The sequence below is a fragment of the Anolis sagrei genome, chromosome 5 (assembly GCF_037176765.1).
Source record: "Anolis sagrei isolate rAnoSag1 chromosome 5, rAnoSag1.mat, whole genome shotgun sequence".
NCBI lineage: Eukaryota > Metazoa > Chordata > Lepidosauria > Squamata > Dactyloidae > Anolis > Anolis sagrei.
Window position 1 is genome coordinate 89,183,497 of NC_090025.1, and position 26,627 is coordinate 89,210,123.

Consider the following 26,627-nt stretch of genomic DNA (forward strand, 5'->3'; position numbering starts at 1 on the left):
GTGGTCTGCAAACACTTAGAAACAAATGCGGTCATCACTAATAGTCAACATGGATTTATCAAAAACAAGTCATGCCAGACTAATCTGATCTCTTTTTTCAATAGTTACAAGCTGGGTAGATGCAGGGAATGCCGTGGATGTAGCGTACCTGGATTTCAGTAAGGCCTTCGACAAGGTCCCCCACGACCTTCTGGCAAACAAACTAGTCCAATGTGGGCTAGGCAAAACTACGGTGAGGTGGATCAGTAATTGGTTAAATTGGTTAAGAGTAATTGGTTAAGAGGGTGTTCACTAATGCTTCCTCTTCATCTTGGAAAGAAGTGGCGAGCGGAGTACCGCAGGGTTCCATCCTGGGCCAGGTCCTGTTCAACATTTTTATTAATGACTTAGCTGAAGGGTTAGAAGGCAGGGTCATCAAGTTTGCAGATGACACCAAATTGGGAGGGATAGCCAATACTCCAGAGGACAGGAGCAGGATTCAAAATGATCTTGACAGGTTAGAGAGATGGGCCAAAACTAACAAAATGAAGTTCAACAGGGACAACTGCAAGATACTCCACTTAGGCAGGAAAAACGAAATGCAAAGATACAGAATGGGGGATGCCTGGCTTGAGAGCAGTACGTGTGAAAAAGATCTTGGAGTCCTCGTGGACAACAAGTTAAACATGAGCCAACAATGTGATGCGGCAGCAAAAAAAGCCAATGGGATTTTGGCCTGCATCAATAGGAGCATAGTGTTTAGCTCTAGGGAAGTAATGCTACCCTTCTATTCCGCTTTGGTTAGACCACACCTGGAATATTGTGTTCAATTCTGGGCACCACAATTCAAGAGAGATATTGACAAGCTGGAATGTGTCCAGAGGAGCGTGATTAAAATGATCAAGGGTCTGGAGAACAAGCCCTATGAGGAGTGGTTTAAGGAGCTGGGCATGTTTAGCCTGAAGAAAAGACTGAGAGGAGATATGATAGCCATGTATAAATATGTAAGAGGAAGCCACAGGGAAGAGGGAGCAAGCTAGTTTTCTGCTTCCTTGAAGACTAGGACGCGGAACAATGGCTTCAAACGACAAGAGAGGAGATTCCATCTGAACATGAGGAAGAACTTCCTGACTGTGAGAGCCATTCAGCAGTGGAACTCTCTGTCCCGGGGTGTGGTGGAAGCTCCTTCCTTGGAAGCTTTTAAACAGAGGCTGGATGGCCATCTGTCAGGGGTGATTTGAATGCAATATTCCTGCTTCTTGGCAGGGGGTTGGACTGGATGGCCCATGAGGGCCATCTTTGATTCTATGATTTTATGAGTCTCTTTGGAGAAGTAGTTTCTTCATATCTAAATGAGGTGTGGTGTGTAGTTTTTCCAAAGCACAGAACCTGAAACTGTGACTTGAATGTGCCTTCTCCCTAAAGTGCATGCATAAGGTGGAGTCAGTATTCCCATTCTTAATCTGAGAATGGTGTTCATACATTCTAGTTCTCAGGGGCCTGGTGGTCATGCCAATGTACAATAGATTGCATGGACGTTGAATTACATATATTACATTCTCTGACAAGCATGTTGTATGATCTTGTAGGGAAACTGTGATATAATGAGTTGGATGTGTGAAATACTTTGTGTTTAACATTTGGCTGCAGCAGTCACAATGCCTGCATGAAAAGTTTCCCTTAATTGTTTCATGGATGTCTGTCTTCATTGTTATAAAATCTGAATGAAGCATGATGTCCCACAAATTTCTGGATCTCTTGTGGGCTATGATGGGTACTGTTTGACAATGTAAGCTCACAGCAGCCGCTCCCAGAAAAGACACAGGACGCCAATCCGTAATCAATCAGGAAACTTTTACTACTGGATGCATATACACAATGAAAGCCAGGATTGGCGCATAGACGCAAGTCAACCCTTATATACCCTCCCCCAAATTCGAATCCCCTTTTCCCGCCTGACAAAGATCCCGCGCAATATTCCCCGCCAAACCACCAACGGGCCCTCCCAAGGCCACCAGCTGCAATCCCTTATCAGTTCTCCATGTCAGGAATCCGGTTTTTTGCGCCAACATCCAAGGCCAGGAACCCGGGTCCTGACATAATGTCCCCCTCCACCTCTTCTTCTTCCTGGAAGGGAAATACACGTCACCATTATGTTCCTTCTTCATCTAGCGGACCTTGGTATTTTTTCAATAAACTACAATGAAACGTTGGGTGTATTTTCCCCAATACCTTAGGTAGTTTCAGGGTATATGTCACTTCATTCACCTTGTTAGAAATCCTAAAAGGACCGATGTATTTGGGAGATAGCTTCCGAGAGGGGGTATTTAGCTTAAGGTTTTTTGTGCTCAGCCACACCAAATCCCCTTCTTCCAATTTGTCACCTTCCCTCCTTTTCCGATCTGCAAACAACTTATATTTTCGTTGGGCCTCTCGTAGTGATTTTGCCACTCCCTCCCAGTTTGCTTTTATTTTGTCTGACCATCCTTCCCTTCCCTCCAGTTCTTCCCCCCAACTCGGCAGTTTGGGTAAAGGGGTTACTTCCATGCCGTATACTATCTCAAAGGGGGATTTCCCCGTGGATGCGTGACAGGCCCCATTGTATGCAATTTCTGCAAACGGGAGTAGATCGGCCCAGTCAGTTTGGCATTGGTTTGTGTACGTTCTTAGGAACATTCCCAGGGTCTGTTGTGTGCGCTCGACCCCCCCATTGGTCATTGGATGGAACGCCGAGCTCAAGGTCCTCTCCGCCCCCATCAATTGCATGAAACCTTCCCAGAATCTGGCTGTAAATTGTACCCCTCGATCACTAATCACCTGGTCCGGGCAACCATGCAACCGGTAGATATGTTTGATAAACAATTCAGCCAATTTCTCTGCAGATGGCAATTTTGGCAGCGCTATGAAATGTGCTTGTTTTGAGAATAAATCCATCACTGTCCATATATAGCGCTGACCTCTGCTGACTGGGAGTTCACCCACAAAGTCCATAGCAATCACCCTCCAAGGTCTTGATGGCTCTGCCACCTTTTGCAATAACCCCGTTGGCTTTTGTGTGGTTGCCTTATTTTGTGCACACGCATTACATTTGGATACATACATTTTGGTGTCACCCCTCATCCCGGGCCACCAACACTGACGTGCCAACATTTTCAGGGTCTTCGTCACTCCCCAGTGTCCTGCCCCCTTGTTGCCATGGCATCTAATCATCATTTTTTCCCTTAGGGTGCCTGGGATATATAGCTTCCTGTGCACAAATCCCAATCCATCCTTCCATTCCACCTTTTCCTTATTTCTTTCCAGCCATTCATCCTCCCTGCATGTTTGCCTTATCTCCTTCTCCCATCCCCCGTCCTTGCTCTCAACCCCCACCAGCCGCTGATCGCGCTCCGTTTGCGCTCGGGTTTGTACTGCCATGCCCCACTGCTGTTCTGAGAATATGCTCCCCTTTGGGCCTCGTCCCCTCCCTCCATCCTCCGGCATTCTTGACAACGCGTCTGCGACCACATTTTGGTTCCCCTTTTGGAAACGCAGCTTAAAATCAAATCTGCTGAAATACTGCCCCCATCTTATTTGCTTCGCCGACAATTGCCTGGGTGAAGTGAGGTATTGTAAGTTTTTATGGTCGGTCCACACTTCAAAGGGGATGCCGCTTCCTTCTAATAAGTGCCTCCATGTCTCTAGGGCCCTCACTACTGACAGAGCCTCTTTTTCCCACACCGGCCAGTTTCGTTCAGTTTCGCTGAACTTTTTTGAGATGAACCCGCATGGTTTCAACCTCCCTTCTGGGTCCCTTTGCATCAGGGCCGCCCCGTACGCCCAATCTGATGCGTCACAATGGATCACAAATGGTTTGGTTAAATCGGGGTGGATTAATACCGGTTCTTCAGTGAATCTGCGCTTCAGTTCTTCAAAAGCCCTTTGGCATTCAATTGACCAATCTAATTTTGCTCCCGGGGACCGTACCTTTACTGTTTCCCCCCTTCCCTTTGTCTTTAGCAGTTCAGTTAAGGGCACCGTTATCTGAGCAAATTCCTTTATGAAACCCCGGTAGAAATTTGCAAACCCGAGGAATGATTGCAACTGTTTGCGCGTTTGGGGAGGGCTCCACCCCCTGACATCCTCCACTTTTGCTGGATCCATTGTTATCCCTCCCTTGGATATTCGGTATCCCAGGAAGTCTATCTGTTCTTTATTGAACTCACATTTTGGTAGCTTTGCAAACAGTTTTGCCTCCCTCAATTTCTGGAGCACCTCTCTCACCAATTTGACATGAGATCGTCTATCACGGGTAAATACAATTACATCATCCACAAAGCAAAACACCCCGCGATACAATAGTGGGTGTAACACCTCATTAATCATTTGCATAAATGCTGATCCAGAGCCCTTTAAACCGAATGGGCAGACGGAGAATTCAAAATGGCCGAACGCGCAGGTGAACGCAGTTTTCCACCTGTCCTCGGGCCTTATGCGCAGTTTATGATAAGCTTCGATTAAGTCAATTTTCGTGAACACCCTTGCCTCCGACAATCTCGATAGTAAGTCCTTAGTCAATGGCATGGGGTAGTTGTTGGTGGTGCTCACTGCGTTCAGCCCCCTATAGTCCACGCACAGTCTCAATGAGCCGTCCTTTTTGTGCCTAAACAGCACTGGGGCTCCCAAGGGTGATTCGGATGGCCTTATAAACCCTCGGGCCAAGTTTTTATCAATATATTTCCTCAGTTCCTCCGTCTCCTTGACTGACATGGGGTACAATCTACTCCTGGGCAACTTGGCGTCCTCATTGAGTTCAATCTTTACTTCGACCCTCCTAGGAGGGGGAAGCTGGTCCGCCTCCTTCTCGTCAAACACATCCTCGAAGTCTCTGTATTCAGGGGGAATCTCCTGCACCCCACCCGCCGTGTTTTCTTCCCCCTTGCAACAATTTCCTCCTTCTTCGCTCTGGAATGTTATGCTGCCTTCCCTCCAATTGATTTGTGGGTTGGCTTCCCTTAACCATGGCATCCCCAGTATTACATTGTAAGTAGCCATAGGGGATACAACGAAGGTTATGCTGCCTTCCCAGCTCCCCACTTTGCATCTCACTTCTCCCACTTCAAACCGTGCCGGGGCCCCAGCCGCCACTGACCCATCTAGCTGCGAAAATGCTATGGGGCTCTGCAAGGGGGTTTTCTCACATTTCAGCTCGTCTGCTAACTCTGGGGCCATAATGTTTCTTGAGCAGCCGCAATCCATGAGAGCTTTGCAGCTGGCCCACTTCCCCTCCCCTTCTAGCCTGATCGGGAATACTAGCATTCCTGGGCTGTGACTCACCAGATCTCCCACCGGGGCCCTAGAAGGGGGGTTCTCCTCCGCTCTCTTCCCTGCAGCCGGTCTGAACTTTGGGAAATGGGACTCTCCCCCTTTCCTTTGTCTGCATTCGGCAGCCCGATGGCCCAGGCGACCGCATACATAACAAGGGCCCCTCTGCTCCTTGGGCCCTCCGGTCGGGGCCCTTCCGACCGTGCTTCTCTCCGTTCTCCGACTCTCCTCCTTCGCCCTCGTCTGCTGCGGCGCTGCTCCTTGATGCCTCTTGACCTGTGCCAAGGTCGTCTCGATGCGGCCGGCCAGCTCGATCCATCCACCTATCTCCTCCGGGTCGTCGCGATGAAGCGCCCAGGTCAGGATTTCCTTCCGCAAGCCCTCCTTGAAGATCTGGACCTTGGTGGTGTTGGACCACTCTGGGACCTTCTCCGCCCTCAACCGGAATTCCTCCACGTACTCAGATACGGAACGATGTCCTTGGGTTATTGTTTGCAGCTTTTCCCTCGCCCGGACCCTCTCGAGCGGGTCCCTGAAGCGCGCCTCCATCGCAGCCAGGAATCGCCTCGTAGATCCCAAACATGGGTCGTGCCTGGCGTGGAGCTGAACGTACCACTCCGCCGCTCCCCCTCTCAGTGCTGCGCCCACTGCTCGCACTCTGCTTGCTTCCGATCCGAAGGTAAGGGCGTTATCTTCTAGATATCCCCTCACCATAGTCAGGAAGTATGCGAGGTTCCCGGCTTCTCCTCCGAACTCGATCCTCAGCTCCTCCCTCCTCGGTTGGTATGGAAGGAGCTGCCTTCCCCGGTTCTCCGCTCGCGGTGGCCCTCCCTGGAGCCCTCTCTGCTCCGGGGGCAATTCCTGACGCCCTGTGCCGCGCCCGGCTCCGGCCGGGGGCACCAGGAACGTCTGCTGGGGCGCCAGTCCCCGGGGTCGCTCCTCCTCCTCATCGCTCTCCGCAGCAGCCCTCCAGCTCGTCTGTGTTTTAGGACGTGCCCCGGGTTCCCGGTCACTCCTCTCCCCTGCGCTCCACATCGATTCCCCTCGGGGTGGTGGTTCCTCTAACAGGGGGGCCAGCCTCTCCATCACCTTTGACATCATCGCGAGGGTAGTCTCCATTGATGCCATCTTTTCCTCCAGGCAATCCAATCTCTGCGGGGAGGGAAACTCTAGCCCACTGCTTTCTCTCGTCGCTGCCCCTGCCCCCTTCACTCGCCTCTGTGTGACTCCGTTGGGCTGGGCATATGCAGTCGATGAAGCCAAGGCATTCACTCTCTCCAGCTCCTCTTCTGCATTTTCGAAAGGGGAGGCTGGTTCTCCCCCCTCCGTTGGATCTTCCTCCCGTTGCATAGGGGTACCTCACCACAGCCGTGGGATGGCACCGAAGAATCCTGGCTTAATGTAAGCTCACAGCAGCCGCTCCCAGAAAAGACACAGGACGCCAATCCGTAATCAATCAGGAAACTTTTACTACTGGATGCATATACACAATGAAAGCCAGGATTGGCGCATAGACGCAAGTCAACCCTTATATACCCTCCCCCAAATTCGAATCCCCTTTTCCCGCCTGACAAAGATCCCGCGCAATATTCCCCGCCAAACCACCAACGGGCCCTCCCAAGGCCACCAGCTGCAATCCCTTATCAGTTCTCCATGTCAGGAATCCGGTTTTTTGCGCCAACATCCAAGGCCAGGAACCCGGGTCCTGACATATTACATTCTCTGACAAGCATGTTGTATGATCTTGTAGGGAAACTGTGATATAATGAGTTGGATGTGTGAAATACTTTGTGTTTAACATTTGGCTGCAGCAGTCACAATGCCTGCATGAAAAGTTTCCCTTAATTGTTTCATGGATGTCTGTCTTCATTGTTATAAAATCTGAATGAAGCATGATGTCCCACAAATTTCTGGATCTCTTGTGGGCTATGATGGGTACTGTTTGACAAGCCAGAATGTCCTGTACTAGATACCAGTGAAGATACCTTTTGGGGATTTTTTAAAAGGAGATTTTATTTCTAGAAAGACATTCCTAAAAATCAGGGGATGACCCAAACGTTATGAAACTTGGTGGGCTAACAGTGGTAAATGTGTCCTCCAAGTGTGGCCATTTTCATCCTGATAGTCCTAAAAATGATGGGAAGGAGAACCTAGAAAGCCCCCCCCCCCCCAATTGCCTCCAATGGGGCAGATCTTGCAGCATTTTTCGGCTGTGGACTAAAAAGGGCTGTTCGGGCAATGGCCATTTTCGGGAGGTATGCAAAAAACGAATCTGTGGGTCTGTTGAAATTTGGGTAATAGAAATGGATCACGGTTCAGCTGAATTGCACAAGCCTAGTAGCTACTACACTGGTGCAATCAGTAATTCCTTTCAAAAAATAATTTCATGGGACATTTAAGAGGCATTCATGAGAGAGCTTTATGGTATGCTCTTAACAAACTTAAGGGTTTTTTCCTCTTAGAAAAGGCAACAGAAAGCAATAGGACAGTAATAAGCTACACAAAAAGTAACACAGTATTAGTTTTCCAGAACTAATGAGTAACAGCAACAAGTTACTTTTATGAAATTAAATGGGGAGCATTTAATTTTGGAATTTTCAAAGCCAAAATATTGGCGTTTCTCTCCTTTAACACATAGAAAAATATCTGCATGATTGCAGCCTATCCATGGCCACTCAATAAGACAATGAGAATAAACTGTCCTTACAGTTGTTGCCATACAAATGCCCCCACAATATATGGATGACGGAAAGGGGCAAATACAGAGGTAATAATTTCTGATGGAACAGCAGTTGTGGGTTCATGCTCTCTTTCCCTTCATGTGGTTACAATTACACAAAAACACATGATTCAAAGGAACTAACTTTTTTGCATCAAGAAGTTCCTGTGCCTACGTAAAGTAAAGGTAAAGGTTTCCCCTTGACATTAAATCTAGTTATGTCCAACTCTGGGGGGTGATGCTCATCTTTATTTCTAAGCTGAAGAGCCAGCGTTGTCCTTATACGCCTCCAAGATCATGTGGTTGGCATTATTGCATGGAGCACTGATATTTCTGGGCTTACAAAAGCAGAATTCCAGAAAGACAACTAAAACAGAAATCTTTTTATGAACTCCTATCAACACAAGATCTAGAATGCATGTGCTAGTTCTCACTTCTCCAAGGATCCTACGCACACCCTCTAGCTGAAAGCTATCTAGGGGTCAAGGCTAAATCCATAGGATCTGTATCAATTGTAGTATCCAAGTCAGAACAGATTTGAGTAGTTTTATTTGAATAGTACTTAACAAATGGTTCACAGTGGGCTATCAAATCCTCTAGATTTTGCTCTTGTGATCCAAGGTGTAAAAGACCACGAATGCCTCAAAACAGCTCAACTAATTGACTATTCTCAGACATGATGCTAACTGCATTGCCAGAGTTAGAGTAGGCATTCAAGCAGGCTCTTGTCTATGATTGGTCAGATTCACTCCAAATTATAAAATATTCAATTTTCATATGAATCTGACTTTTTACAGGTGGCACTGAGAGGTAACTTCTAACAAATCATCCTATATCAACCATCTGTCATAATATCTCATAGGGCAGTTTCGTTTCGTTAATTCGTAATTCGTTAAAAATTCGTTATTTTTTTTGTTAACGAAGCGATAACGAACCATTCTGGAGCAACTTAAAAACGAAATGAATTTTTCAATTCGTTTCGCAAATGCTTCGTATTTCGTTATGTATTCGTTTCGTTATTGGTTTGAGGTCATTTCGTTATTATTTCTGCATGTCTGGGGCAAGTTTTATAATTGTTTTTTGTTTAATTAGTGAAAAAAAATTACAATATCACACCAACAGTCAACAACAGAGGGAGAGGGAAGCTTCAGAAGTTTTTTTAGCGTATTGAGCGATCGCGGCCGCCATTAACGAATCGATTCGTTATTGTTTCATTATTGTTTTGTAATTTTTTTACCATTTATGAAATTTCGTAAATATCGAACTTTTTTTAAGGAAAATTTCGGAATTCTTTTAAATATCGAAACGCAAAAACCCCAAAAAACGAATCGATTTTAGAAACAAATTTTTCCGTTTTTACCCAGGCCTAATATCTCACTCTTGTTCTTGTGTTTTGTGGCATAAGGGAGAAGGAAGCAGTCAGTATATATATTGAAAAAACAATAGGTTGTACTTATTTCATATAGGCTGGCAAAGATAAGCTCTTTGCATTTTTGAGAAACTATGTGCAGCAACAGATGATTGGGCAAGTGAATTGTAAGTTTTACAGAGATATTTGGATACTGGCTACAGAAGGTAACACAGCCCCATTGCGTATGTTCACAAGCAAATGAAGAAAAAATAGGAAGCCAAAATCTCTCTCACACACACACACACGCACACCACACTTCTACTGTCATCACTTGTTTGCTATGTCCAAAGCTGCCCTCAGCAGCCTTATTCTGAAGCTAATCTTCCTTTCATTCTGTGTTTATCATTTTCAGACAGTTAACTATATACACTTGCTCAATAGCTCTGGGACTGTAATAACCCAATGCCTTAGGAATATCATACTTGACTTGCTAGTGCAGCTCCATATCAAAAGAAATGAAATCTGGTACTAGGGTGATTAGGGTGTATTGTAGAAAGCTTATACTGGAGTGTGCACAGTCCTTACTTTTTCGTGGTTCTGTATCACATTGGGAAGAGCTCTTCCTCTTCGGGGGCCTTGGCATTTGGGGGGCAAACTACATTAGTATAGATTTAAAGCTCTTTCAACCCTACACAGATATGACACAATGATTTCCCCCTCCCCAACTACCATAGTCACATCCTATGAAATTCTAGGTTTTGTAATTCAGGGAGGTGCTTGACCTCACTAGCAGAGAATTCTAAATGTCTTTACTGAAACTGGAAACCAGGGTTCCATAGGATGATGTCACAATAGTTAAAAGTGGAATTTTGATGAAATGCCCAGAGTGAGCATTCCTTGCATTATACATTCTCCAAATGTGATCTTTGCTTGCATTACACATCTTAGAAGTTGTACTTACTAGCAACACTGTCACATCTGTGTTTACTTATTCATTGCTTGAGCAGCTGATGCAGAGCATGGAAAGTGTTAGTTTATGTTGTGGTATGAGATGAAAATTGTTTATAGTTTAAACTGTGTGGTTTCAGTAATGCATGATCTCCCCAAGGGGACTTGGGGTGGCTAACATGAGCCCAAGCCCAACCAATTACAACAGAAAAAAAATACGACGAAAGATCATAAAATAATACATCAAATAAGTACAATAAAATAAATTTTAAAATCTAAAATAACATAGAGTATAAACAAAATAAAACATTGAACCAAGTGGGCAGGGCCAAATACAATGGATAAGATTTTAAAACCCTGGTTGAGATGGACAAGTAGGGTAATGTCTCTGATGGGAAGTTTGGAGGGGACAAGCAATGGGATTTAATCCCATTGAAGGGTGAACTAAAGTGCATCGTAAGACATTATGTGCTGAATTGGTCAAAGGTAAGGGACTTGTTCAATCCTCGAAGGGACAAGTTTTTAGGCTCTTCCTAAAGGCTGCCAAAGTGGGTGCTTGCTTAATCTCACTGGGTAGCGAGTTCCAAAGTCTAGGGGCCACCACAGAAAAGGCCCTCTCCCTCGTCCCCACAAGCTGTGCTTGCAACAGTGATGGGAGCGAAAGGAGGGCCTCCCCCGATGAACAAAGGGACCATGCAGATGTATAGGCAGAAATGCAGTCACGAAGGTAGTTGGGTCCCAAACCGTTCAGGGCTTTGTAGGTGATAAATTGCACCTTGAATTGGGACCAGAAAATGAACAGCAGCCAATGGAGCTCCTTAAACAGGGGGGTAGACTGCTCCCTGTAATTCGCTCCAGTTAGAAGTCTGGGAGCCAAACGCTGGACCAATGGAAGTTTCCGGGCCATCTTCAAGGGCAGCCCCATGTAGAGTGCATTAGATAGTCCAATCTAGAAGTAACTAGGGCATGGACCACCATGGACAGGTCAGACTTCACAAGGTATGGTCACAGCTGGCACATGAGTTTTAGTTATGCAAAGGTTCTCCCAGCCACCACCGACACCTGAGCATCAAGTGTCAGCGCTGAATCCAGGAGGACCCCCAAGCTGCGGACCTGAGTCTTCAGGGGGAGTGCGGCCCCGTCAAGAACAGGTTGCCACCCTATACCCCGATCTGATGTGCGACTGACCTGGAGGACCTCTGTCTTGTCAGGATTAATCTTCAACCTGTTCACATTCATCCAGACCATCACAGCGGTCAGACACTGGTCCAGTATCATGATTGTAGTTATGAGACGCCACTGAATGTTTATTACTGTTAAATTGTTTAATTTGTTTCTGTGTTAACTGTTTTTAAGTACCTTGTTGATGCCGCATTGAATTTTTGCCTTGATTGTTTGCCTTGTTTTTGCTTGTTGTAAACCGCTGTGAGTCGCCTTAGGGCTGAGAATGGCAGTATACAAATGAAGTAAATAAATAAATAAATAAATAGAATCGAAGAGTTGGAAGAGACCTCATGGGCCATCCAGTCCAACCCCCTGCCAAGAAGCAGGAATATTGCATTCAAATCACCCCTGACAGATGGCCATCCAGCCTCTGTTTAAAAGCTTCCAAAGAAGGAGCCCCCACCACATTCCACTGCTGAACAGCTCTCACAGTCAGGAAGTTCTTGCTCATGTTCAGATGGAATCTCCTTTCTTGTAATTTGAAGCCATTGTTTTGTGTACTAGTCTCCAGGGAAGCAGAAAACAAGCTTGCTCCCTCCTCCCTATGACTTCCTCTCACATATTTATACATGGCTATCATATCTCCTCTCAGCCTTCTCTTCTTCAGGCTAAACATGCCCAGCTCTTTAAGCCGCTCTTCATAGGGCTTGTTCTTCAGACCCTTGATCATTTTAGTCGCCCTCCTCTGGACACAGCTTGTCAATATCTCTCTTCAATTGTGGTGCCCTGAATTGGACACAATATTCCAGGTGTGATTTAACCAAGGCAAAATAGAGGGGGTGCTTTGTATGCAATATTCCTGCTTCTAAGCAGGGGGTTGGACTGGATGGCCCACGAGGTCTCTTCCAACTCTATGATTCTATTATTCTCATAGCTCTAAATCCTTTGGAAAGTCTTCACCTACATGTGTTTTTTGAGGAACTGGGAAGTCCAAGTTTGACTCCAGTTAAGAACTCAATAATAATGTTAACATTATTTCTTTCCTATCTCCCTGAAGGGATTCAGGGCGGTGAACAACAAAGTCAGCAACATTCAGTGATGTACAAAAGAAAAACATATAAATAAACTAGCCGTCCCCTGCCACACGTTACTGTGGCCCAGTCTGGTGATCTGGAAAATAAAGTAATGGTTTCTAATATATGTAATTCCTTTATGCTTGTGGGTAAACAGTATTCCTTGTTGTTTCTTTGTCAGTGTTGATATGGAGATTGTCTGGTTTGCCTACTCTGAAACATGCAACATATAATTGTCCTTATTTAGGGGTCCCTTTCAAATCTATGATACTATATCTGTGTGAATCATATCTATCTGTCTGTCTATCTATCTATCTATCTATCTATGGCTGGACTGCTCTTTGCCAGGAGGACTTTGATTACGTTTTCTTGCCCTGATGAAGGGAGTTGGATTGGATGGCCTTAAGTATTTTCTGTTGGTCGTGGGGGTTCTTTGTGGGAAGTTTGCCCCGATTCTGTCGTTCGTGGGGTTCAGAATGCTCTTTGATTGTAGGTGAACTGTGAATCCCAGTGACTACAACTCCCGAATGTCAAGGTCTATTTCCCCCAAACTCCATCTGTATTCATATTTGGGCGTATTGAGTGCTTGTGCCAAGTTTGGTCGAGATCCATCATTGTTTGAGTCCACAGTGCTCTCTGGATGTAGGTGAACTACAACTCCCAAACTCAAGGTCAATGCCCACCAAACCCTTCTAGTGTTGTCTGTTGGTCATGGGAGTTCTGGTGCCAAGTTTGGTTCAATTCCCTCGTTGATGGAGTTCAGAATGCTCTTTGATTGTAGGTGAACTATAAATCCCAGCAACTACAATTCTCAAATGACAAAATCATAATTTTTGAGTGATGGTCACTCCTTGTGTTGTGAGACTTTTGTTGCCAAATTTGGTGTGATTTTGTTCATTGGTTCTTTTGTTTTTAAGGAACTCATTATGCACAGAGCATTTTTATATATATAGATAATCATTCCACACAAAACTCTTGCAGATCCATATTTAAACCAAAAATAATACATTTCCATTCCATCTCTAATCCAGTCTTAAGCAGTTATATTTTCCTTAACAAAAAGCATAGATCAATGTGAGACTTGCTCTTTCTCAGAAAAATACGTTGGAAGGAATCTTCACAAACATTTCCTGGGGCTTTTCTTCTTCTGCTCAACCCCTTGGTAGCTGCATATAGCATTTCACATTTATTCAACAAACAGAGTATCACAAGAAGGATTGCTACCGTGGGAGGCAGGAATCTCCCCATGCCTCTTTGCACCTGAGTAAATATTAGCTTTTTATGAACAATAAGCAAGTGTTACTAAACAAAGTCAGCAGACGGTCAATTAATGAATATGTAGCAGCCTTTCCACTCGTGTAAGCTTCAGAGAAAAAGAAATAGAATGGGAAGAGCTGTTAAGTGCCTCAGGCCTCTCTTGCATTGAGCACACAAATCTACTAAAGAACTTGCTCTTGTGAAATTTTAGGCTGTTCTTTAAACAGAAGGCTTCCAAAACCATTTTTACCTTCAAATTATGTGTAGATAATAGTACAGAATTAGAACAACGTGTGTTGAAAATAGAACTCTTTCAGTATTGGTTGAGGACTAACAAGCTGAAACTAAACCCAGACAAAGCAGAGGTACTCCTGGTCAGTCATAAGGCAGAATTGGGTATAGGGCTACAGCCTGTGTTGAACAGAGCTACACTCCCCCATGAAGACTCGGGTTCACAGCTTGGGGCTGGCCCTGGAGCCTCAGGTGTAGGTGGTGGCCAAGAGCGCCTTCACACAGTTAAAACCTGTGCACCAGCTGCACCTGTACCTTGAGATGCTAGATCTGGCCATGGTACTCCACACCTTAGTCACATCCCGTTTGGACTATTACAATGCTCTCTACGTGAGGCTGCCTTTAAAGATAGTTTGGAAGCTCGAATTGGTCCAGAGATCAGCCAGTTTACTAACTGGGGCTCCATACAAAGACAGAACCATTTCATAGAATCAAAGAGTTGGAAGAGACCTCATGGGCCATCCAGTCCAACCCCCTGCCAAGAACCAGGAATATTTATTTATTTATTTATTTATTTATTTATTTATTTATTTATTTAAACTTATATGCTACCACTCCCCTGGGGCTTGGAGCGGCTTACAAGAATAGCTAAAATCTAACACAATTTAAAAACAATTTAAAACAAATTAAAACAACTTAAAAACAACCATATCAATATCTTTCAGAGGAAGAAACTGGCAGAACCACCTGAGTATTCCTTGCCTAAGAAAATCCAATGAAATTGATGGAGTTGCCATATGTTGACAGGCAACTTGAAGGCACATGTGGACACACCCAATTTAAAACAATTTAAAAACAACAGTATGAAACATTAAAAGCCTGCATTCAATATTGCATTCAAAGCACCTCTGACAGATGGCCATCCAGCCCCTGTTTAAAAGCTTCCAAAGAAGAAGCCTCCACCACACTCCGGGGCAGAGAGTTCCACTGCTGAACAGCTCTCACAGTCAGGAAGGTCTTCCTAATGTTCAGATGGAATCTCCTTTCTTGTAGTTTGAAGCCATTGTTCCGTGTCCTAGTCTCCAGGGAAGCAGAAAACAAGCTTGCTCCCTCCTCCCTATGACTTCCCCCCACATATTTATACATGGCTATCATGTCTCCTCTCAGCCTTCTCTTCTTCTGGCTAAACATGCCCAGCTCTTTAAGCCACTCTTCATAGGGCTTGTTCTCTAGACCCTTGATCATTTTAGTTGCTCTCCTCTGGACTGCCGTGTTGCGGTAGCTCTACTGGCTGTTGGTCTGCTTCCAGGTTAAATACAAAGTGTTGGTCATTACCTATCATTCCTAAATGGTTTGGGTCCAGCCTATCTGTCAAACCACATCTCCCTATATATACCACCTCGTGCACTGTGGTCAGTGGAGGAGGCCCTGCTCTCAGTCCCACCCTGTCTCAAGTGCGGCTGGTGGGAACAAGAGGGCGAGCCTTCTCCATGATCACTCCCTACCTCTGAAACTCCCTGTCCAAAGATTTAAAAAATTGTTTCTAACCGCCTCTCCTTTAAAACACTTTTTAAAAATTATTTTTTATTTGACACAAACCATCTAATATACAATCAGAAAATATACATTCCAAAATAATGAAACATGTCTAGATCTATATTAAAATGGCAACTTGTGCAAAGTAAGTATAACATACTTTACCATTCACTAGAATTCAAGACATTTTCAAAGCAAAATCCATGCAAACTATTATTAACTAGAATTATTAGTTATGATGTTTTAGAAAAAAACTGTTTCAATCTGGATAATAGCAGTAGGACCACCATCTTCCCCCCCTCCCCTCCCCCCCCCAATATCCTATGCAAAAATCGTAATGTAATTTTTTAAAGAAACTCCTTACAAGGCAGGGACTATATCTTCACAATCAAAAGAACTTCAAAATATGTCTACACACATCATGATTTCACATTAATAAAGATTAACCCCATAAAAATAAGAACAGGCATTAAAGCATTTTCTTGTGATTTGATCTTTCTGACTTTTATGTACACACGTATGGATAACTTTAAAGAAAACCAAATTTGCATAAATTGAAAGATGTTTAAAATCATAATCAAATGTTTCATTAACATTATTCCATCATATTTAACCTTTTCAGGAGTCACTTGTTTCTAATTTTGTAATTCCAGCTTGTCCAAATATTATTACATATTTCTTCCTTTTAGAAAACTTTTGAAAACGCACTTATGTGTTTTAGTGTTTGGAGAGGAGGAAGACTAGCACATCTTAAATCAATCCCATTTATTCGAATCTTATAGGCTGCTACAGTACATTTTAGATTTTTTGATATGTTTTTGGCATTTTCTTATGCATTTTAGTTGCTTTAACTCTCTGGAAAACTGTGTTTTTAGTGTAACTATGTTTATTTAAATATTAGTATTTGTCATTATTTTATATTATTTCTATTTTTAGTAGTCATAAGTCTATTTATGTTGTTTGTATTTGCTTTGATTTGTTTGTCTTTGTTGACTACAACATTGAATGTATGCCTTTTTTGTATGTAAACCGCTCGGGGAGAGAGGGAGGTCTATAAATAAAGTATTTATTATTTATTTATTATTATTACATGTTTGAGGAGAGGAGAATACAGTATTTTACGGTGATTATGGTATTAAGAGCTGTTTGACAGTAGGTGGGATGTCTCAGAGAGTTGTTGATCCTCTTTCCTTGGAGATGTTGCAGATCTTCAGCCAGGAAAGCTTTTACTGTGTGTTGCTGCAAGGTGCACAAATTTTGGCATCCCTCCATCTATATGATTATATGATTCGAAGATGATCATCATTTTCACCACCATTATCATCCTCCCACCTGTTCCCTAGAACCACTCATGATGGCCTTTTCTTCATTTTTCTAATGCATGTAGAAGTCTCGATAATTAAAATTAAATTGAGTCATAGAACGGGTTACCCTGGGAACTCACCTTCCTCCATTTAAAACCTTTTTTTATTTAGACAGGCTTTTAAAGAAAGAAGTTTGTAAAATCAAGTCAGGGGCTCCTGTGATTTTAGCTATATGGATAATTTTAATTGGTTTTAACTGTTTATTTTAATACTGTTTATGTTTAATTCTATTTTAATATTTGTATATTTTTATTGGTTTTATGGTGAACCACTTTGCGTCTCTCATTTGGAGAGATAAAGCAGGATACAAATAAAAATAATAATAAATTAAGGTACAAAGTTATGTATGACTTTCAGTGGTGTTTGATGGCATGTGGAACCTACTTAGAAGCCCCCTGGTTCTGATATAAATCCCAAATTCTTCTTCCAAGAATAAATAATCAGATGTTTATTCCTGCAAGGAATAAATGTCATGAATTTCCCTCTTATCAGAATTCTACTTCTTCTTAACATGGTGGCCCAATTTAGACTTCAATGGACCTTTGATAAATTCATCTGATCACTTATCAAATATGTTACCCAAATCTATGGATCTAACAGCCCTACACATGCACAAAATGTATTTTTATAGCAATGTAAAATGGTTCTGGCCCAGACTACCTGTCCGAATGTATCTCCTGCCATGAACCATCACGAAGTTTAAGAGGCCCTGCTCTCAATCCCACCACTATTGCAAACACGGTTGATGGGGACGAGAGACAGGGCCTTCTCAGCAGTGGCCCCCCACCTATGGAACACCCTCCCTATCAGATTGGCCATCTCCCTCTTGTCTTTTAGAAGGAAAATCAATGACCTGGTTATGGTAAAAAGCATTTGATTAGTGAGCAGCAAGTGGAAGAAGATCACACAACTTATGGCAATGAATTGACCCAGACTGGTTTTTGGATTTTGATTTTAATGGATGTGTCTTAATTAATTGTTTTAATTGTTGTTTTAATTTTTAATATTTTGATTGTACTGTGGTTGTTTTTATGATGCTAACATTGTATGATGCTTTTGTTAGGCCGCCCTGAGTCCCCTTTCGGGAGGAGAAGGGTGGGGTATAAATATAGGAAATAAATTTAAAAATAAATAAATAAAAGCTGGTTTATTGCCTAACATACATCAGTTTAAAATATTTCTGAACTGCCTTTCCCCTTAGTGAATGCTTGAGCTGGTTTACACTGAAACCATAAAAACAATAAGGTATGAGCACTAAATAATAATAATAATAATAATAATAATAATAATAATAATAATAATAATTTTATTCGTATAACCCGCCTCTATCTCCCTAAAGGGACTCAGGGCAGCTTACATGGCGACCAAGCCCAGAATGAACAGAAATTCAAAGTACAAAATTAAAATATGTAAACAGAAAGAGAGAGACCAAAACAACACAGATAAAATCCATACATTAAAATTGAGGGGTAACATTAATCAGAATTTGGAAATGTTGCTAGACATGCTGTCTAAAGGAATGTAGAAGCTGTAATCTGAAACAAAAGTAACTTATCTAAGGTCTTATACTGATCACTAAAAATAGTGGACCAGTACAGTACAGTACAAGGTCTCCTATAACAAGGAAGTCAGTCTAAACTTCTTGGGGGGTGGGGAGTGGTATCTTGAAGATATTGTGATATAGAGGGCCCTTTCTCAGAACATACCTTTTTTATCTCTCTGTAAGAAGTGAGATATGTAATACGATAATATGTAATAAGATAATGCAGGCCTTGCCTCCCAATAGCTTTTTATTGTGAACTCTACAAAGTATCTGTCGAGTGTTGTCGAAGGCTTTAATGGCCGGAATCACTCAGTTCTTGTGGGTTTTTTCGGGCTATATGGCAATGTTCTAGAGGCATTTCTCCTGACGTTTCGCCTGCATCTATGGCAAGCATCCTCAGAGGTGACCTCACCTCTGAGGATGCTTGCCATAGATGCAGGCGAAACGTCAGGAGAAATGCCTCTAGAACATGGCCATATAGCCCGAAAAAACCCACAAGAACTATCTGTCGAGTCATAGGCATGCCCTATGTTAGAGAGGCACAGAGGTTTGCAAATAAGGAAGGTGCTGTTTAGAAGATGTTCAGCAGAAAACTTTTAACTAGAAAGAATTGCATCATTTGTCCACCAAAGCCCAGAGAATTAGCACTTACTTTAGCAAGTTCATCCACCCCACTTGCTGTTCTCACCAGCCTCACTAGGTCTTCTTGCATCTTATCCACCCACCGCTTTATCCTACAGAAATGAAAGAAAGGAGGGGAAAGGAGAAAAGAGATGTCCCATCAGATCAATGGCAAATAGATTTGATGATCAGAAGCACAAATACTGGCTGACAGGTTATCTTCCATGTGGAAGATTGATGCTGAAGTTCCTTTGATATTGCTGTGCATCTGCTCTAGTCCCACTTTCCCACCTCATTCTCCTGTGCTCTTTTGCTCTCATAAAACTCTTCTGTGTAATTCAGATAAAACTTGGTTAGAAAAATTTGCCTCAAATTACTCAGATCTTAGAAAAGAAATAAAAATAAACAAGGAATCTGAAATACTAAAGTTCGTCCTAATGCTTCCACAGAATTTTGAGAAATATACAATGGACCTTTGGTATTCGCTGGGGCTTACTTCCAGAATCCCTGCATAGATACCTAAATCCATAGATGCTCAAGCCCCATTATATACAATGATATAGTAAAATGATATCCCTTATATAAAATGGTAAAATCAAGGTTTAGTTTTTGGATTATTTTTTTAAGGAGAGGAATATTTTCAAACCATGGATAGTCAAATCTGTGGTTATGTGGACAACCAATTGTAATCCAAGTGATTCATTCCCACAGGGGTACTGTGAAATATGCTTTGTATACATGCATAATGTTTTCTTTATGGGGAAACCCTCTGTGCCGTCACACCCATACACTATAAAGTTAAAACTAAGATGTGCTTCTCTCTTTATCCGGGTGAACTGCGGGTGCCTTACTTAGAAGCTTAGGATTCCCAGCAACTGAGGCCACTCCAGATTTGAACATCAAACAGAATATTTATTTCTCAAAGTCCTTGGCAGACTTGGCACAGCTTGTTGAAGTTATAAACACAGTCAACTTGTGAAATCATGTAGATGTTCTTTCCTTCCTTTTTCCTTCAGCTGCTGAGTTAACTCCCCCCAATGGTCGAAAATAATCCTGGGATTCTTTACCCTAGCCCTGAGCTGCTATTATAAGAAAGAGCAGGTCTTTCCCTATCTAAGCTCAAAGCTAGCTTGGAGATGAAGTAATAGAGCCTTTCCCAATGGCAAAAAAAAATCCTATTCTCTGCCCTAGTGCTGAGCTGCTTTTTTTTTTTTAAAGAAAGAACAGGTCTTCTCCTATCTGAGCTCAGCACCAGTTTCAAACGCAAGAGGGTAAATACTCACAATGGCCTGTCCAAGCTGCCTAGCTTGACCACAAACACATCTGAGGCTTTTTCTAAACTGAAGAAGGCAGGAGAGCTTTTCCAAAATGGAGATCTCATCCCCAGGAAAAAGAGCGGTCTCTGGACCAAAGAGATACTTTTTTTAAGCCAATAACAGCAAATGGCTTTGCAGGCTGACTTTAAGCCCCTGTTAATTGTTAACTTTCAGGGTGCTGCTGAGACTGTAGCAACCCTGGGGGGAATGCAAAAGAATGCTATTTCATGCAACTAAGAGGCAATGCAAACCAAGCTCCTGGAAGATGGAACGCCCTCCTTTGTTGGCTTTTTAATTTTTTTCCAACATTAATTTAGATGTATTCTTGAATTAAAAAAAAAATCTTTTTGTTTTACTAAGGTAAAATTCATGCAACACATTCACATTTCATACTTTTCAGGGTTTTTTTTTTTAAAGTTTCTAATCTATATAAATAAAAATGCTCTGCTTGTTTGTGGGATTAACATAACTCACAAATCACTGGATGATTTGACATCAAATTTGGACACTACACCTCACAAAGACCAATGAGTGACCATCATTCAAAAATCCCCCAAACAAACAGCAGAAAGGACTTCAAATCACCCAAATCCACAGTGGGTACACTGCAGATGCATGGCCTCTCCCCTTCCTACACGAGGGAAAGAGTGGGCCGTTACAAAAAGGTGAGGCAAGCAGGCGTGAAGTTTGGCCAGTAAATGCCTAATGACCCAAGTTGTGACCAACAACCATAAAAATTAAAAGAAACCACCGAAAAGAACTCATTAATCCTAAAAAAAGCAGAGGACGACACAGAGCATGCCCGCAGATGTGGGGGGTGCATGTGCACAAGAGAGCTCCTCCATTGTCTCTCTTGCTCTCTCTCCTCAGCTGTCAGGCTGGCAAAGTTCTCTTCACTCTTGCCGCTTGCTTTCTCCACCCCCATTTTCTTTTCTTCATCCCCGAAAGAAGCAGCAGCCGGCAGGGAAGGGAGGGAGGAAGGAGGGAGGAGGCGGGAGGGAGGGAGGTAGAGGGAGTTTGGCCAAAGGAGGGAGGGAGCCCCCACTCGAGGGGGGAGGAGGCTGCTGCTCCAGCGGTGCGTGAGGGAGTCGGTTCAGGGTGACATGGGCTCAGCGCGGGGTGTAGTGGACCACCTCTACAATCATCCCCATTGAGTCACATGGCAAACTCCCCACGCTGCCACCATGAGTGCTCTCCCTCCCTTTGGCCATAAAGGTGTGTGTGTGTGTCTGATATAGATTATTATTAAGCTGAGGCTGGCCATCTGACCAGAGTGCTTTGGTTGAGCTTCTCCCTTATGGAAGAAGGGGCAGGACTGGATGGCCCTTGGAGGTCTATTCCTACCCTACTATTCTATTATTACTATTATTACCCAGAATCTGAATGACCATCTGTCAGGAGTGCTTTGGTTGTGCTTCTCCCTTATGGCAGAAGGGGCTGGACTGGATAGCCCTTGGAGGTCTCTTCACTCCCTTCCCTTCCCATTGCTTTCTGTTCTGGACTTGGCATCACCAAAAGGGATCCCCAAGAAGATCCTTCCCGCAGGAGGAGGAGGATGACCCTGATGGGTCAAGCCTGCCCCTGAGCATCGACAGAGTGCCACAAGAGAGTGGTGCATGTCCCTTAGGCCTTTTAGGAAGGCAAAGCAAGATACACCCCTGTAGAATTACAGGCAGTCTTCCAGCTACGAAGAAGATTGGTTTTCTAGGTTTGCTCTTCGGTTGCTTTCACATGGAATATATGGCAGTGCAGACTCAGATAACCCAAGGCCCTTCCACACAGCCCTATAAGCCAGAATATCAAGGCACAATAACCCACAATAACTACTTTAAACTGGGTTATCAAAGGGCCCTTCCACACAGCCCTATATCCCAGAATATATCTGAGGGCCAACTTATCCCCCTACCAACCCCAGAGATTACTTCGGTCCGAACACCAAAATTTGCTTGAAGTCCCCAACATCCGGACTTATCATCTGTCCTCTACTAGGCAGAGAGCCTTTTCGATTGTGGCCCCTTATTTATGGAATGCCTTCCCAGTTGAAACCCGATCTATCTGAGACTTACTTGCTTTTCGGAAAGCCTGTAAAAGCTTTCTCTTCCGACAAGCTTTTGATGGGTGAATAACTCGGGACTATGTCTGTTCCTGTTTTTATTGTATTTTAAAGTTAATTGTATTGTTTTAATCTACTACTGTAAACCGCTCTGAGCCAAATTGGGAGTCAATAAATAAATAAATAAATAAAAATATCAATGCAGAAAAACCCACATTATTTGAATGTGGACTCAGGGCCCTTCTACACAGCCCTATATCCCAGAATATCTGCTTTGAACTAGGTTTCCTGAGTCCACACTCAGATATTGTGGGATTTTCTGCCTTGATAAGGAAGGAAAGAAATAGGTTGAGAAGGAGGAAAGGAGAGAAAGAAAGAAAAAAGAGAAGAAAGGAAGAGGGATAGAAGGAAGGAGAGAAAGAAATGAGAAAAAGAGGGAGGGAAAGTTGGCCGCAGCAATGCATGGTGGGTATAACTAGTTTAAAATAAAACAAATAAAATTAAAAACAAAGGCATATGCCTGTTCCAAATACAGTAGATATATTGAATCAACAAAGCTTGCATAACTTTTGACGTATCAAATTACTACTATTTTAAACACATCTACTCTATTGGAGATAAACGAATGGATTTAGGCCAATAAGAAAATTGTCTGTTCTATCAGTTGTCTTAGACAGTTGATGGTTCTTCCAAAAATAGTAGAATAGGCAGCCTAACCTACCTTATCCTCATGCTCTTTAGAGACGCATTTGCATTATGAAATTAGAGCACTATTATTCCACTCTCACTGCCATGGTTCTGCAAAGCGTTCATCAATGGTTCTCAACCTGTGGGTCCCCAAGGGTTTTGACCTACAACTCCCAAAAATCCCAGCTAGTTTACCAGCTGTTAGGATCTCTGGGAGTTGAAGGCCAAAACATTTGGGGACCCAAAGGTTGAGAACCACTGGTCTAATGGTATTTCATAGGATACAGCCAGTTAAAGGGACAATATAGTGCTACAATAGGGTTACAGCCTGTGTTGGATGGGGTCACACTCCCCCTGAAGACACAGGTTCGCAGCTTGGGTGTGATCTTGGATTCATCGTTGAGCCTGGAACCCCAGGTCTCAGCGGTGACCAGGGGAGCATTTGCATAGTTAAAACTTGTGCGCCAGCTGCGCCCGTACCTTGGGAAGTCTGACTTGGCCACGATAGTCCATACTGTGGTTACATCCCGTATAGACTACTGCAACGCTCTTTAGGTGGGGTTGCCTATGAAGACTGTCCGGAAGCTTCAAATGGTCCAACGCTCGGCAGCCAGGTTACTAACAGGAGCGGCACTCAGGGAGCATACAACTCCTCTGTTGAGCCAGGTCCACAGGCTGCCTGTTTGCTACCGGGCACAATTCAAAGTGCTGGCCTTAGCCTATAAAGCCCTAAACCGTTCTGGCCCAACTTACCTGTCCGAACGTATCTCCTCCTATGAACCAGCTAGGATGTTAAGATCGTCTGGGGAGGCCCTGCTCTCGGTCCCGCCTGTATCACAAGTATGGTTGGTGGGGACGAGAGAGAGGGCCTTCTCAGTGGTGGCCCCTTGGCTGTGGAACGCCCTTCCCACAGAAATTAGAATGGCCCCCTCCCTGTTAGCATTTTGGAGGAAAGTGAAGACCTGGTTGTTTGAGCAGGCATTTGAATAGGCAGTGTAACTAATATAGAAATATGGAACAATTGGGTGATGAGACTGGATCTTGATTTTAACTATGAGACAAGATGAGATGTTATGATGTTCATTGATTGTTATAATGTTATTCTTTTAAATTGTTCTTAACTGTTTTTATCATGTTTAAGTATTGTATTTGCTATTGTTAACCGCTCTGAGTTGCCCTGAGGGCTGAGAAGAGCGGTATACAAATATAGTAAATAAATAAATAAATAAATAAATAAATAATCTCCCTTCCCTCCATTGTTTTAGAGCATATTCAGTTCTAGCTGTGAAAACAAGCTCTAAAGGCTGTGGTAGCGGGGGCCTTACCATATTCATTTCAGTCAATCTACACATGGACATTCAACCTTTGGATAGTTCCTTCCCACAATATATACAGGCCCTCCTCATTAAGAGCATGTATTTTAGTTATGTAATCTGTATAAATGTTTATTTTCCACTTAGATTATCAAAAAATGGAGACCCTAATAATGTCTGGCTTAGACTATCTGAAACTCTCACATGTTTGGAATGCCAATACTCCTCCACAAAGCTCCTCTTGTGTGGAGACTTTAATGCTAGAATTGGGACGGGTGTTAAACAAGTGGAAGGCACTAACTTCGGACAAGATTGTCAGGTTACATCTGCTGACAGGGTCTCTCGAGACACAATCAGAAACAAGGCCGGTCTGAGTTTCTTAGAGGTACTCTCCTTGCATCGATTGCACTGCCTCAATGGAACCCAGCATTCCAAACATACACTTAGAAACAAGGATAGTACTGTCACTGCAAGTCTAGCTCAGATGAGGGCTTCGTATAAAGCACTCTTAAAGCAGGAAAAAGACACACATGCTAGAGTTCAGAGGAACCAATTAGAATTAGCTGTGTCGGGGGAAATGAGAAGCGGTTTTGGGATATTATGGTCAGGCCAGTAGTCCTTGGACATATTTCAACACAACAATGGTTTGATCATTTTAGTAAGCTCTACTTCTTCAGAAAATCATCCTACCAGTGTTCCCAATACCACCTGTTTGCCTTACTGGCCCCCTGTGTCAACCTCTGGGGTGAAGAAATTGATTGCAAACCTTTCTCTGAGTAAGGCCCCAGGGGAAAATATGATGCCCTCAGAAATATTTTTTAAAAATTCAAAGTGGTGGGCTCCAGTATTAGGCAAAGTGTTTCTCGCAAATCAATAACACAGGCATAATCCCAGAGGGGTGGAAACACAGCATAGTTGTCCCCATTTATAAGAAGGGTGATAAACAAGATCCCAACAACTATCGCCCTATTAGCCTCGTAGATATTGACTCTAAGTTATATAGTAAAACAAATTAGAGGGCTGGGAATTCAATAATCAAATCATTCACCCTGAACAGGCTGGCTTCAGAAAAGGACAGAGTACAATTGACCAGTGTCTGACCTTGTATTTCTTAGCCCAACAAGCAACTGCTGGACCTACCAAACACCGATTTGTTGCCTTTGTCGACTTAGCAGCAGCTTTTGATTCCATCGACAGAAACCTGTTGTGGCATAAGCTGGCCAACACCAACATGGAAAATCACCTAATCAAGGCACTTTATTCTGACACCATAGCTAGAATAAGAGTTGGTACTTCTGGCTCATTAACTGACCCCATTCATACTAATAAAGGAGTAAAACAAGGGATACTACTGCTAGCAATACTCTTTAATCTATACCTGAATGATATAATACCTGCACTCTCAGGGCCAGAATTTTTCCCACCTGCAGTAGGATCCAAGACAATCTCCATTCTATTATATGCGGATGATATGGTTCTAATCTCAGTTACCCAAATTGGCCTGAGAAGACTGCTTTCTAAGCTTGGTGCATATTGTTCTAAAGAAAAGATGAATATCAACTATAATAAAACAAAGGTAATCTTGTTTAGAAGAAGACATTCTCAACACAGATGGTCCATCAGGGGTCACTAAATAGAACAATGTCAGGAATTTAAGTACCTTGGAATCCATTACATGGAAAAACTATCCTGGTAACCCCATATAGAACACACTAAAGCAGTAGCTTTGAAATCTGTTGGAGCAATACTCAGATTCTACAACACTGCAGGGGGGCATCTACTTGTCCCAGCCCTTAAAAGATTTCAGAGTAAAGTTATAGCCCAGATTTTGTATGGTTCTGCCATCTGGGGATGGGATGAGTCTCAGACAGTGAAACCGGAGGCTCCCCAGAATACATTTCTTAAGAAACTACTGGGACTCCCACCAGGCACCCTGGCAGCAGAGGTTGGTCTCCCCTCCATTCTATCACGTGTTCATTTCCTCAGTGTTCTCCCCAAGGGATGTTTTGAACAGCTAGCAAAATGCAAAGTCTGGAATACAAGATACCAGAAGCTGCTTGAATTTCACCCCACTCTGTCTGAAAAGCCCTCTATCCTGAACTCAAGGGAGAAGCTCCATGAATATATTTTAATCACTGTGTCCACCACGACAGGCAGGCTATTAATAA

At 43.2% G+C, this 26,627-nt stretch overlaps 1 protein-coding gene across 3 annotated transcripts in view; it reads right to left on the reverse strand.

Moving 5' to 3' along the window:
- CACNA2D1 (calcium voltage-gated channel auxiliary subunit alpha2delta 1) overlaps positions 1-26,627 on the reverse strand; it is a 531,008-nt gene that overhangs the window by 409,359 nt on the left and 95,022 nt on the right. For all 3 annotated transcript variants that reach the window (XM_067468854.1, XM_067468853.1, XM_067468852.1), the window contains exon 3: positions 19,122-19,203. In XM_067468854.1, coding sequence (XP_067324955.1) covers positions 19,122-19,203 — 82 coding nt within the window. The remainder of the gene's footprint in view (positions 1-19,121; positions 19,204-26,627) is intronic.